The following is a 13,447-nucleotide window of genomic DNA, read 5'->3' as shown; positions in this document are numbered from 1 at the left end:
TAGGATGTGGGCCAAACGCTGCTCACCTTGCTCGGGCAAGTAGTCAGTTCTATTGGAGTCAAGGCAGGTGTCACTTCAGGGCATTTGTCTTTTATTATGAATGCTCATTAGAGCAGGGATGCCACTAGTCACGCGAGTCCATCCTTTCCTGTCTCAATGTACTTGGATCACTGGATGGGAACCCAAGAACGTGAACACAATTGGTACAAGGGGAAGGAGAGTTGGAGAAATACGGCACTTGCAGAGGAGCACCCCATGTCCAAGGCATCTTGTAAACACCATAATAAAAAAACCTGAGATCCTCCAGTGTTTTGTATTTTTTGCAAGCACTGAAGAAATGTCATTTTTACAAAACCCTTGTACTAATTTCTATACAAAATCAGTACCCAGATAGCAAAATGAAGTAGATTGTAATGCACTTACCCTGTTTAACTTTAAAAGTCAACAGCTTAAATTAAATTGCAAAAATTGGATCTGACATTTCTGTTCTGTGGTTCTTCAGGTGCTGGTTTGATTCTTTCCTGGTTGGGCAGATAAGGATCACTGCCTGGCTGCTGGCCAGCATGGAGACATCTGTAGCTTTCAACGTCATGCGTTTTGCCTGTAAAGAAATGTTCCTCCTGTGTGAGTTCTTAATGACCACAGATGGATCAGTATGGCAGGTGTGTGGATGTTATATTACTGGTTACACATGAGCAGAGCAGAGGTAAAGGGAAATGTACGGTACTTTTTTTAGTCCATTTAAGAGCCATAAAATATTTTTGCTCTGTATGTAGGATTGCAGGATTCATCAAATCTGATATTCTGCTTCCAGCATTGGCCAGTACCTGCAACTTCACAGGAATGTGAACTTCCCCATAAAGCACCTGATAAACTGTGTGACGCTGTACATGAGGGAATAAATCCTTCCTAACCACAGGTGAGTGGCTTGTTCCTTAAGGCATAAGATTTGATTAACCTTACCACTCATAACCAAGAAAAACACAAACAAGTCAGTTTCCAGAGCTATGGGAATGCACAATTGATGGGGGCACCTGATTTGCAGAAGACCCCCATGTTTGAGGAATTAATCCTGAGTGTACTTGGGTCAAAACAGACTGAGGAGATGGGGCCAACGGATAAAATTACAGGAGGTTGGGGTAGGAATCAGAGCTCCCCATCCTCTCTCTGGCAAGGGTGACTTGTGCCCTTTCCTCTCTTGGTTTGGGTTAGCGGCTCCCCCTCCTCCTTGGCTGGTGCAGTGAGAACACCCTTTCCCATTTCACTCGGCTTTGACCACTGCACGGGATCCCAGAAACAACTTCACTGGGACCTTCAAAATATTAAAGATAATGGTAGTCATAATAGTCTCACTGTAACATTCTTTCTCCCTAGCCGATCCCTGAAGCCTGGGATTACTGTGAAGATGGATATGGTCAGCCCCAAACAACGTGCAGGATGGTTAGCCTTAAGCAGCCACTGATGTGAGGAGTCCCATTGACATAATGCATCTGTATGTAAGCAATGACTGTTCACATGAGTAATATGATCAGTTTGCAGGATCAAGTCTCAAATGCTTTCTAACTCCACTATTTGAATATTCAGTAACAAAGAAAATACCTGTTAAATCCTTAATTCTTTCTTGACTTCTTCCTTTGTAACTGGCTTGTGTTTCTGTGGGACTATCAATGTACTTCATTGCTATGGTTGGCGGCTGATCCTGGTCTGAATTGGGCTGCATAGCTGAGGGAAGATGGGAACAAACATTTAATTTAATTGGAATTAAAAGACTGTGGAAATAATTGGTTTTCTTTTGTGCCAACTCTACCTTGCTGACATGAACTTTGTATCATTTTGATCCTGGACTCATGAAAGGACTGAACAGATTCATGGTCAGAATCTGATTCCTTTATTGGGTTTCCCATGATCTCATTCTCAGTTGCAGTCCTGTTTCTAATCAGGAAATATGTATGCATTTTCCCTTTGCCCTTCACTTCAATCTCTCCTCTTTCAGTCATCTCAAAACTTTTGTCCTTTAGGCAGCTAGAACAATAATAACAATTACATTAAAAGGGGCTAATACCGAGCAAAAAATATCAGATTCTTAGCCTTCTCCTCTCAGAATAGCATGGTGTATATCAGCAATTAAACTAAAACAGGTGGGGAGACCAGGGTAGTAGAGTTGCGATTCCCTACAAATAACTGAGAAGGATTTTGTTCTAAAACTGTTTTCTTTATTCAGAACAAGGCATGGTTTGCTTATGCATGTATACACAAAGTGCCTGATCCAAAGCTCACTGAAGTCAATGAATTTAATCAACTTGGTCTCAGACGCTAATAAGGTTTAACAAAATCAAATTCTCGCTTGATATGTAAGGTTCTTACTGTCCATGAAGCTATGGTAAAATGTACATTAATGGCTGAGGTGGGATTCACCTGCCAATTAGAGCTTTATATAGAGCAGGTATAGGATGATATGCAATTGTCCAAAACACAGGTTGGACTAATTCTTCTGCCCTTAGAGTGACCAGGTGTCCTGATTTTATAGGGACAGTCCCGATTTTTGGGTCTTTTTCTTTTATAGGCTCCTATTACCCCCCCCCCCATCCCCTGTCCTAATTTTTCACATTTGCTGTCTGGTCACCCTATCTGCCCTAATGTAGTTTAACTAAGTATTTCTGATGGCAAACTTCATATATTACATACTAGAAATTATCATTATGCTTCAAACTTGGATGAACAGAGTTTAATCCTTTATTTTTAGAAAACAGAGAGCAAAAACTAGGGAAAGGGGCCAATTAAGTGATTCTTAGTGAACAAAAGCTCTGATTTTATGGACAATATGGAGGTGTGGTATAAAGGTTTTATTGGCATTGAGAAGTCCGTATTCCTCATGGGTGGAAAAAATACAGTGGTTTATGTAGCTCATGCTAAATAAATCCCAATAAAACTGTTATGTCACAAGTTATCAGGCTCAGTACAGGGATAAACTGATGAAATTCTATGGCTTATTTTGGCTCTGTAGGTCAGCCTAGATGATCTAATGAGCCTTTAAATCACACTGTTATGTATTATGTATTCACATGAGATATGGAAAAATATATTTGAAATGTTTTATTCTAAAATGTAGAATCAGAGTAATCTGTCTTTTTGCAGGGACCGTAAATTTCACCCTAATCTAATTGCCTCAAAATAATTTGGACAAATAAAACTGTTTTACAAGAACTGATTATTGTAATGAAGTATTAGTTAAAACTGAGTAAGTTATGGAAGACAGTGGGATTTACATCTAAAACGCAATGCAAAATTTCCCAGCAAAACTGTAAAGAAGGAGCATTACTCACTAATAGGCAGTGGGGCTAAGGTGAATTTTACTTGGAACCCCATGACTCTCCATCCGGGAAGCTATATTCACGGTGTCTCCAAACAAGCAATAACGAGGCATCTTTTCTCCAACTACTCCAGCCAGGACAGGACCTGTGTGGATCCCAACTCTAATCTTTACAAAGACACAAAGAAACCCAGAATATCACCTATTTAGTGTCCGTTTAAAATGTTAACCAACCATCTATCTATTAATGCTAATACAGTGGGGCGCACCTCTGAAAAATCAGGCAATTTATCAAGATGTGGCTCTAGGGACTTGCCCAAGGTCGCAAAGAAACAAAACACAGCTCTGCTGAGTCCCAGACCAGTGCATTTACCACACAACAACCCTTTCACCCAAACAGCCCGTGGAAATATGTACATCTCTGTGGTATTGACTCACTTGGATAGGTTTTCCAGAAACCGGATTCTTCACTTCTTTGGCTGCTATGATTATTCCCAGGGCAAAGTTGGCAACTCGCTCAGCATGAGTAGATACAGGCACAGGGACACCTCCTACCACCATGTAGGCATCACCTATTGTCTCCACCTTTAATATTTAGGGAAACACAGATGAGTATTCTAAATACTTCTAATTCTGAGATTTTTTTTTCAGGGGCAGGGACTCTCTTTGCCTGCAGCTGCCCCATTTTCCCTTTCAGAGGTTGCTCTCAGCTACTGAGAGGTCACAGTGGAGGGAACCCCCAGCCTTTTTCTAGCCTTTTTCCAGCCTGATTTCTACAAGGCTGATGTTGGGTCTGATGTGTCCCTTGGTTCTGCAGTGAAAAAGTTCCTGCCCCATCTCTGCCCCTTCAATCCTGGTTCTACAGAGGGCTCTTTGTGGGGGCCTGAGGAAGTGGAGGAACAGTGCTGTGAAAGCATTCCCCTACAACTCAGGGTGGGAACATCCATGCACACCTCCACACATGAATCACTGAGGCAGCAGCTAGTCTAATGGATTTACTGAATGCTATTCATAGATGGTTTCCCTGTGGTTCTGGGGACAGAATAGGCCCACTGCTCCTCCTGCATGTCGTAAGAGGCGACTAAAAGGGGGCTGCCTGGAGAGGGATGGGCTCTGCCAGGTTAGAAAATTGCCCAAGACACACCATATGATGAGCAAGTCAACCATGTTTGATCGCAGCCCGGGGTTAATAATGACCATGCCATCCGTCTCCCACAAGGGCAGACATGACAAGTATATTACTGGTGTAACCCAAACAAAGAGGATCCGTGGAAGAGATAACATCACCATAGCCACATGGAATGTAAGGACATGGAGACAAATAGGGAGGTTGAAAGAACTCACGTATGAAATGGAACAATACACCTGGCACCTCCTAGGAATTTCTGAGGTCAGATGGAAGAACTTTGGAGAGGTACTAATGGAAGAAGGCTATGTACTCTTTTACAATGGAGAGGACAAACATGTCAACAGCGTAGGATTTCTTGTGCATAAAGATATAAAGAATTCAGTATTAGGATGCCACCCAATGTCCAGAAGGCTTATTTCCATCTGTCTAAAGGCAGTACTGTTTAATATTACAGTGGTACAAGTATATGCCCCTACAACAAACTATAATGATGAGCAAATTGAAGATTTTTACAATCAGCTCCAAGACATCATCGATAAGGTACACAAGAAATATATCCTGATTGTAGAGGGAGATTGGAATGCTAAAGTGGGTATTGACACACAGGCAGATTGGCGAGATTATTGTGGCCCTTTCTGTAATGTGGTAACCAATGAGAGAGGATTGGAGTTTGTCAGCTATAACAATCTGGTTCTTGCAAACACATTAGGAGCACATAAATTATCCAGATGATCAACATGGCATGCACCTAATGGTCTATATCACAGCCAGATCGACTACATCATGGTGCAAAACTGATTTTGTTCTGAGAATAACAGAGCTAAAACAAGGAGCTTCCCCGGTGCTGATATTGGAAGTGATCACAACCTTGTGATGCTAAATTTTTGGCTGCATCTAAAGAAAATCATCATGCTAAAGTTCACCAGAACCAAGTTTGACTTAGAAAGACTCAAAGACTGAAACATTGCAGAATCATTCCAAGCAATGATCGGCAGAAAATTTGCCCTGCTGCTTGCTCTAGAGGAAGACGTAGAAACAATGACCAACAATTTCAACACTGTAACGAATGAGGTGGCAATGGACATCCTTGGGAAACACCGTAAGAAGATAAAACCATGGGTCACAAATGAAATACTACAAATGTATGACATTAGAAGAGAACTTATGAGAGACAAGAACAGTAGTGAGGGAGCTGATAAATACAGAGCAATTGGCAGAAAGATCAAAAAAGGAATGAAAGTGACCAAGGAGATATGGATTGAAAAACAATGCTCTAAAACTGAAGAGAGTATCAATAATAAAATTAGCAAATGAGCCTTCCAGGTTGTAAAAGATCTGATGAAGGAAAGATGGGCCAAAGCTAATGCATTCAAGACAAAGGGAACAGTCTTACAGAAGAAAGGGACATCATCAGCAGGTGGACAAACTATTGCTCTGACCTATACAACCACCAGACAAATGGAGAGCCTAGTGTCCTCGACAGCCCAAATTCAACAGAGAAGGGTGACTTTCCAATACTGCATGAAGAAGTGGAGACAGCTGTGAAATGGAAAGGCTACAGGTATTGACAACATCCCGGCCAAAACTGATGAAATAGTAATATAGATGTACTCACCAAGATCTGCAACAAGATCTGGCAGACCAGTGAGTGGCCCTCCACGTGGACACAGTCACTAATCATCACTCTGCCAAAGAAAGGCAACATGCAATTGTGTCAAAATTACTGGACCACAAGCTTAATTAGCCATCCCAGCAAAGTGATGTTGAAAGTCATACTGAACAGATTGAAGCCACAAGCGGAGAATATCATCGCTATAGAACAGGCTGGCTTTCGTGCCGGAAGAAGTACCACAGAACAGATTTTCAATCTTCGTGTTCTATGTGAGAAATACTTACGACACCAGCAGGACGTCTACCACGTCTTTGTTGACTTCAAGAAGGTGTTTGACAGAGTGTAGCACGAAGCTCTCTGGCCAGCCATGAAGAAGTACAATGTTGCTCATAAGCTTATTCTTTCCATTAAACAACTGTACGCCAAGGCCAGCAGCGTAGTTCTCGTCAATGGCACAATAGGAGAGTGGTTTTGCACCACTGTTGGAGCCTGGCAAGGCTGCCTTCTTTTGCCCATTCTGTTCAACATCTACTTGGAGTGCATAATGACTGATGCCCTGGAAGATCAAACATGCAGAGTCGGCGCTGGGGGGTGAACAATCTCAAATCTTCGGTTCACTGATGACATTGACGGCCTGGCAGGCACCAAAGATGAACTTGCCAACCTTGTGAAACGATTGAATGAAACCTCCGCAAAATACGGCATGGAAATCAGTACAGAGAAAACAAGTTCATGACAAACAAATGTGATGGGATCAGCTCACATATCACTGTCAGTGGACAAGAGCTGAAGACAGTGAAACAGTTCAAGTATTTGGAGGCAACCATCACTGATGAAGGATTCAAGGCAGAAATTCTGGCAAGACCTGCACAAACAGCAGCAGCAGTGGCAAAGCTAAAGCCAATTTGGAGGAATAAGAACATCTCCCTGGAATCCAAACTGAAACTGCTGCACACATTGGTCATTTCCATTTTTCTGTATGTGTGCGAGACATGGACCCTTATGGCAGAACTTGAACGGAAAATACAGGTAGAAGAGATGAGATACTTCCATAAAATCCTGGGCAAAACCAGGTCACTAAATGAAGAGGTCCGCAACATCATCATCCAATGCGCTGGGTCACATGAAGACCTCCTGATGAACGTGAAGAAGCGCAAGCTGAAGTGGTGCGGCCATGTAACAAGATCATCTGGCATATCCAAGATCCTCCTCCAAAGGACAGTACAGGGGACGAGAAGAAGAGGTAGACAGAAGAGATGGATTGGCAACATAGTGGCAAGAGTGGAGAGGAATGGACTTCGCAGAGACTCAAGCACTGACACAATCATCAGGGGTGGAGACAATTGTTTGATTGCTCATCAATAATGGTGTCCCAATGACCAATGCGGTTATCGGAGCGACGATGATTCATACATGGCTGGCTAATTCACAAATTGGGTTTTAAAAGGATATTTTAGGGAAAAATGTAAGTTAGGGGCTATTCTTCAGTGACAATTACTATTAAACTTGTCAAATGATAGTTCAGAAAAACTATCCAAATGTTAGGAATATATTAAAATGCGGTGTGAAGCAGGCTGTGTGGTGCTGGTCTGGCCTAACCTTCCTTACAAAAGGACCAGGTTGTCTTCAAGCAACCTACTGCAACCTAGGGATTTCCCCATAATCTCTATTATAGGCAAAGTCAGTAGTCCTTACTCAGGCATAGATCCCATTGTAGTGAGTGGAAGTTGTGCCTAAGAAAGTGCTTTGGGATTTGGCCCTGCAAAGAGATTATGCAGAGCCCTTGCCAGGAATATAAAAAGGTTGCTTGAACCACAGAAATCCCAAAAGTATTAAATTCATTGTACAAAGCCATTATGCTGTGAAGAAATTCTCTAAACAACTCTTAAGAGGTTTCAGTGTTTCATTCATTATCATTACATGAGTGATTAGCTTAAATTGGATTTACTGGTGGGTTTTTTCCTGAAAGCCAGTAATATAGCAAGCACCAAATTCCTAATGAGCTCCCCATTAACATAACTACTTAAAACAATATAGTATGCCAGGCATGAAAACTGTTTAGCTATAGATAGTTCCCATCAAGGTAGTCCACTTAATGACAATGCCAGTTATTTTCTATAGTAAATTAAAAAATTAACAGCCAAAGTCACTAATGCAAATAGATATTCTAATTATATCTATGCTGTGCCAAGAGATTTTCTTTAATTGGATTTATTCATAACTTCCGACTTTTATTAGCTGGGGCTAGGTAAGTGCCTTTGATCAGTTTCAATAATTCATTCCCTCCTTGGAACTGTAACCTACTCTTCCCCAAAGCTCCCATGGGTTTAACTGGGAGTTTTGCCTGAGTAAGGAATGAGTAAAGACTTCAAAATTTGGATGTACTTGCGTAGCTATTTGCAACTGTAGGGGGAGGGATATAAATTTCAGGCCAGATGTTCAGACTTCAGAAGTCCATGGAGCTAAGCCGATTATGCCAGCCAAGATCTGACTAAGGAGAAAATACCCACGTTCCGTTTTGATGAAAGTTTCATCTCTAAGATGTTAATTGGATCTAGCTCAGGGGTCGGCAACCTTTCAGAAGTGATGTGCCGAGTCTTCATTTATTCACTCTAGTTTAAGGTTTCGCATGCCAGTAATACATTTTAACGTTTTCAGAAGGTCTCTTTCTATAAGTCTATAATATATAACTAATCTATTTTTGTATGTAAAGTAAATAAGGCTTTAAAAATGTTTAAGAAGCTTCATTTAAAATTAAATTAAAATGCAGAGCCCCCCGGACTGGTGGCCAGGACCCAGGCAGTGTGAGTGCCACTGAAAATCAGCTTGCGTGCCGCCTTCGGCACCCGTGCCATAGATTGCCTACCCCAATCTAGCTGATAATGTTACTGCCAGAGAAAGAAGATACTTAAAAAGACACTGCAGCCCCCCCACAGCCACAGGGACAGCTTTGTCTGGACTGGTAGTGGCTCCTGGTGGGCAGGCCAGTGGAGCTCAGCTAAGTCATTGGCCACTGTGCACCTGAGGGAGGGTATATAAACTCTGCCGTCCAGTCTGAGCCCAGGCCACTGAGTTCCTTGGTCTATTGTGAGCATTGCATCAGTTGCCTTTTTGGGGGCTGGGTGGGAATTTTTCCCTCACCACCAGGCTGGCCAGGGTGGGGTGAGATTTTTTGCCTTCCCCACAGCAGCTCAGAGACCCAGTGGGGTAAGGTTCAAGTGGTCACAACTCAACAGGTGGCATGTATCCAATCCAGGTACTCCTTCCATAGGGGACTGGTTCCCTGAGAAAGCAGAGTTGGAAGACATTCCTTAAAGAAGCTGGGAAACAGGCCTGAGGCTCCCAACGCCTGATACAGCAAAGAAATGACCCCCTTTTCCCAGCCCCTGTACTCTCATTAGAGGGGAGTGCAGTGGAGTCCCAGCAACAGGCTAGGACCAGCTGGGTGAGGGGGAGCTGACGGCAGCCCTCCACCAGGTAGAACCAATTAAGGAAGTAGTCATGACTTGCACTGTGTGAGTTACAGCCAGTTAGTTACCAGATGAGTTAAGTATAAAGTTGTGGCCTAATTAAGACACACCTCTTGCATTTTGTCTTTTTTTCTGCATGTCCAGGACAATGATCTAAGCCAGGTTGGGCATAAAGTGAACAATCCAAGCTATCCAAAATGGGCAATCCAACTAGTTTTACCACTTTGGACTGGTATCAGAAGGTGATATAATAAGTGTCCTATCACCTTCGGTTTATAGGTAGGCTTTTCTGGGGAAAAAAGAGATCAACTGTCCTTACCCCAGTGACGGCAAAATAAGGAGTGAGTAACTGCTGGAGTACCAGGTCAAGGACAAGAGAGATTAAAATCTGCCACTCTGAATAGCTCCAAAAGGGGAATGGTGGGTTCAGAATGAGCTAAATGAAGTCAAGGAAATGAGGCAGGCCCGGTTCCACTCATGTTTGAATCTTTTTAGCACATTTAATTACAGTCTCTGCATGTTGGCTAGTTTTCATTACAAAACTGAAAAAAAAAATTTGCTTTAATTAAATAGAGCAACATTGAAATAGCAGCAACAGTTATTAAAAACTTACATTCCTCTAGTTTCCTGACCTCCTCCAAGGTCACCATAAACTCCAATATTGCATGTGTTACCGAAACCCTTTGCAATTCCCAAAAATCAGTTTCATGAAAATAGCTGCAGCCTTTGTAAATAAGTAATTACCTTGTAGACATCATGCACTGTGGTTAGTCTGTCAAATCGTAGATACATTGAATTTAACATGAGGACTATCTGAATAGGCTCACACTGGGCACAAATGTTGGTAAAGGTCACAACATCGCTGAACAATATGGTGCATTCTTTAAACTCTCCTGTGAACAGAAAGGTCTGTGTTAGTACTCCTTCCATTTATAAATAATTCTGATGGGCTGGACCAATCAGTAGCTGTGGCTACTATGCACACACGAGACTTGTTTGCTGAGATTGCTTTTCTCACCACATTTTTAGCAAATAAAATGATTCATTTAAGATCCATATTGGTAAGGGAGGATCTGATTTAATAACGTATCAAATGTAAGAACTGCAGCACGTCTTAGACAATCCAGGAAGCTGTCTAGAGATGCTTAAGCACATGGGCCTGATTCAGCAAAGCACTTAAGCACATTCTTTACTCTATCCCTACTCAAGGCAGCACTTAAGCACATGCTTAACTTTAAGCTTGTGCTTAAGGCCCATTTATTTCAGTGGAATTTAAGCATATGCTTAAATGCTGTCCTAAATAAGAATAAAAATGTTTTCCTAAATCAGGCCAGTGCTGGGCTTACACATTTTTTTAGAGGAACAAAGCATTGTAGAGGTACTGTACGGCCAATTTGTTCAATCTTTTTCCTATAGCTCTCCAGTCACACTCACACCTCCCATCTTCTACATAGGTCAAAACAAAGCCTGCTTTATTGGTGCCACTCAGAGCACCAGCATTGTGCTTGCTGAATGGGCAGCCGCCGGAAAGGGGAGTATCATTGAGGCTACATAGTTTGCACATCCCTGGAGCCAGCTCTGGGTAACAGCACAGTTCCCAAATCTAATATTAAGGACAGGGCTGCTTTTTTAAATACATGTATCATATTCATTCACCTGCCTCAACTCGTTTCCCCTCTTTTAGCTGGTTGGCCACATGCTTTGGAAGCATGGCGTAGAGCAGAGCTTCTGTCTTTTTCTTCTCTTCCTCCAGGTGCTTTGAGAGTATCCGCAGTTCTTCTTTCTTCCTCTCCAGCTGGTTAGAGAGCTCCATCTCAGCCAGTCTTTGCTGGTTGAGAAGAATCAAATCCCTGGTAACATCATGGGGTGCTATGTCCGCAATGTGCATCTGTCTCTCTTCCAACTCATGCAAGGTGCGCAATAAAGGTGAGCAGAGATAGAGCATGCACTGCAGAGACTCCATCCAGATCATCTGGCCTGTTTAGAACAATTGGAAAAGAAAGTGAAAACTTTCAACAGCCTAGTTTTAATAGTATAGGATTCTTAGCCCTTAGGACAATGGCTTATCTTTAGGTGTATGTCACCTTGGGGACTGTCAGGGTTTGTCTGCACTGCAATTAGACACCTGCAGCTGGCCCATGCCAGCTTACTCAGGCTCTCACTGTGGGGCTGTTTAATTGCAGTGTAGACGTTTGGGCTCGGCTGGACCCTGGGCTCTAAGACCTTGCAAGGTGGGAAGGTCCCAGAGCCCAAGCTGCAGCCCGAGTTGGAACATCTGCACTGCACTTCAACAGCCCACAGCCCACGAACCAGAGTCAGCTGGCATGGGCAAGCCACAGGTGTCTAATTGCAGTGCAGACATACCCTCAGTTTCCTACAGTTTCAGTCAGATTCCTAAGGATGCTGTGCTGTGCTGGGCAGGAAGCAGTGGCTTTTTGCAATCTCTGGAAGGTGCGTAATCCTGACCCACTCTATCTTCTCTATACTAGAAACTACTCTCCTCCCTCGCTCATTGCTTACAACATGCCTGTCAAAACTCCCATTGACTTCAGCGGAGCCTGGATTTTCACCCAGAAAGTCTATGGCAGAGTCAGGCATTGAACCCGTTTTTTTTTTAAACCCAGTGTAAGGGAATATGACTACTTTTCTTATGAGAGTTTCTTTCCCATTGACAATATGCCTGATATACTATATGTTTTTACTTTATCTGTGGGCACAGGAGAGAATTACTGAGTTTTAATGGTGACTTGCAAGGGTAAAAATTGAGTTCATGCTCTTTTTTGCTTCTTTATGATATATAAAGAATGCCTGAAGGATAGGTAGATTTATTTTTTCTTTCTTTCTTTCTTAGAAATTCAAGTCTTACCTATTGTGTTTTTCTTGAGAAATTGTATGGATAACTGGAGAACTAAAAGATTTATGACATAACAGATACCACAGAAATTAAATGTAAATAGCTGGGAGGAAATGTAATTTTTACTCTGTTTAGAACTCCTTATTTCGTTAACATTTTTTTTACTCAATACACTTCTGAAACCTTCCAAAAGATCTCCAGCAAAACCAGGGAAGACCACATTTGACATGCATGATACTTCTAAGACAAAACATGAGAAAATAAAATTTTCAGGCCTTCTTTTTTATGTATTAAAGAAGCAAAGTGAGGGCACAAACACATTGTTCCTTTCCTTTTAAATATAAACTCTGTTGCAACTAAATGGACCAATCAGAGCACCACTCAATACCATTTTCTCTGAAAGAAAACCAATCAAATGAAGTGATTTCTTTGTCACTATAATTTAAACTGTTCTGTATTTTTAAATAAGGGAGAAAAACAGACAGAAATGAGAATCAGAAAGTATAAATGACTATAAACAAAAAGAGAAACTGACTAGATCACAGCGGGTGGGAGGGAGAGTGAGGAGCAGATCAGCGAGGCTGCCAGTGAGCAGGAGGTGCTGGAGGGAGGGAAGCTGGCTGCCAGTGTAATTTTTTACCCTATACCCTCACTATACAAATTGTTCCAGCTCCCCTGCAAGTGGTACTGACAGCAGAACTGATCTCTCTGCGCCTGATCTTGCACACCTCAAACTTCCAATGAAGCAGATGGTCTTGGCTGCATGCTGGGGATATCCACCGGGACAAGTGGGAGGGACCATGGAGTGGCAGCAGAACTACTCTGCAAAGATTGCCTCAACTTAATGGCTAAAATAGCTTCTATTTTATCATCCTACCGCATACACAACAAAGGAGAAGGACCAGAGGGTTTATGTAGGGAGCTACCTTCTCATTCTGCCCCCACTCACTGTCTGCCTTGCCCCAATAAGTCAGGAAGCCCCTAAAAGGATGGGTTCCATGCTTTGGGGTGAGCACTTCTATGCATCCCCAATACCTCAGCCTTCCACACATGGAATCTTATTGGTTCTCTT

The 13,447-nt window shown here is 42.3% G+C and overlaps 1 protein-coding gene across 1 annotated transcript in view; it reads right to left on the bottom strand.

Annotated features, from left to right (window-relative positions):
- Positions 1–449: 449 nt before the first annotated feature.
- LOC123376834 (guanylate cyclase soluble subunit beta-2-like) overlaps positions 450–13,447 on the bottom strand; it is a 29,632-nt gene continuing 16,634 nt past the window's right edge. Inside the window, exons 10-16 of the mRNA XM_045029076.1 lie at positions 11,178–11,498; positions 10,266–10,414; positions 3,749–3,895; positions 3,324–3,478; positions 1,808–2,022; positions 1,600–1,722; positions 450–601 (exon numbers count right to left, since the gene is read on the bottom strand). Of these exons, the coding sequence (XP_044885011.1) occupies positions 450–601; positions 1,600–1,722; positions 1,808–2,022; positions 3,324–3,478; positions 3,749–3,895; positions 10,266–10,414; positions 11,178–11,498 (1,262 nt within the window). The remainder of the gene's footprint in view (positions 602–1,599; positions 1,723–1,807; positions 2,023–3,323; positions 3,479–3,748; positions 3,896–10,265; positions 10,415–11,177; positions 11,499–13,447) is intronic.

The sequence above is a fragment of the Mauremys mutica genome, chromosome 9, assembly GCF_020497125.1.
Source record: "Mauremys mutica isolate MM-2020 ecotype Southern chromosome 9, ASM2049712v1, whole genome shotgun sequence".
Taxonomy (NCBI): domain Eukaryota; kingdom Metazoa; phylum Chordata; order Testudines; family Geoemydidae; genus Mauremys; species Mauremys mutica.
Note: the sequence above shows the minus strand (reverse complement) of the source record. Positions and strands in the feature narration are given on the sequence as shown.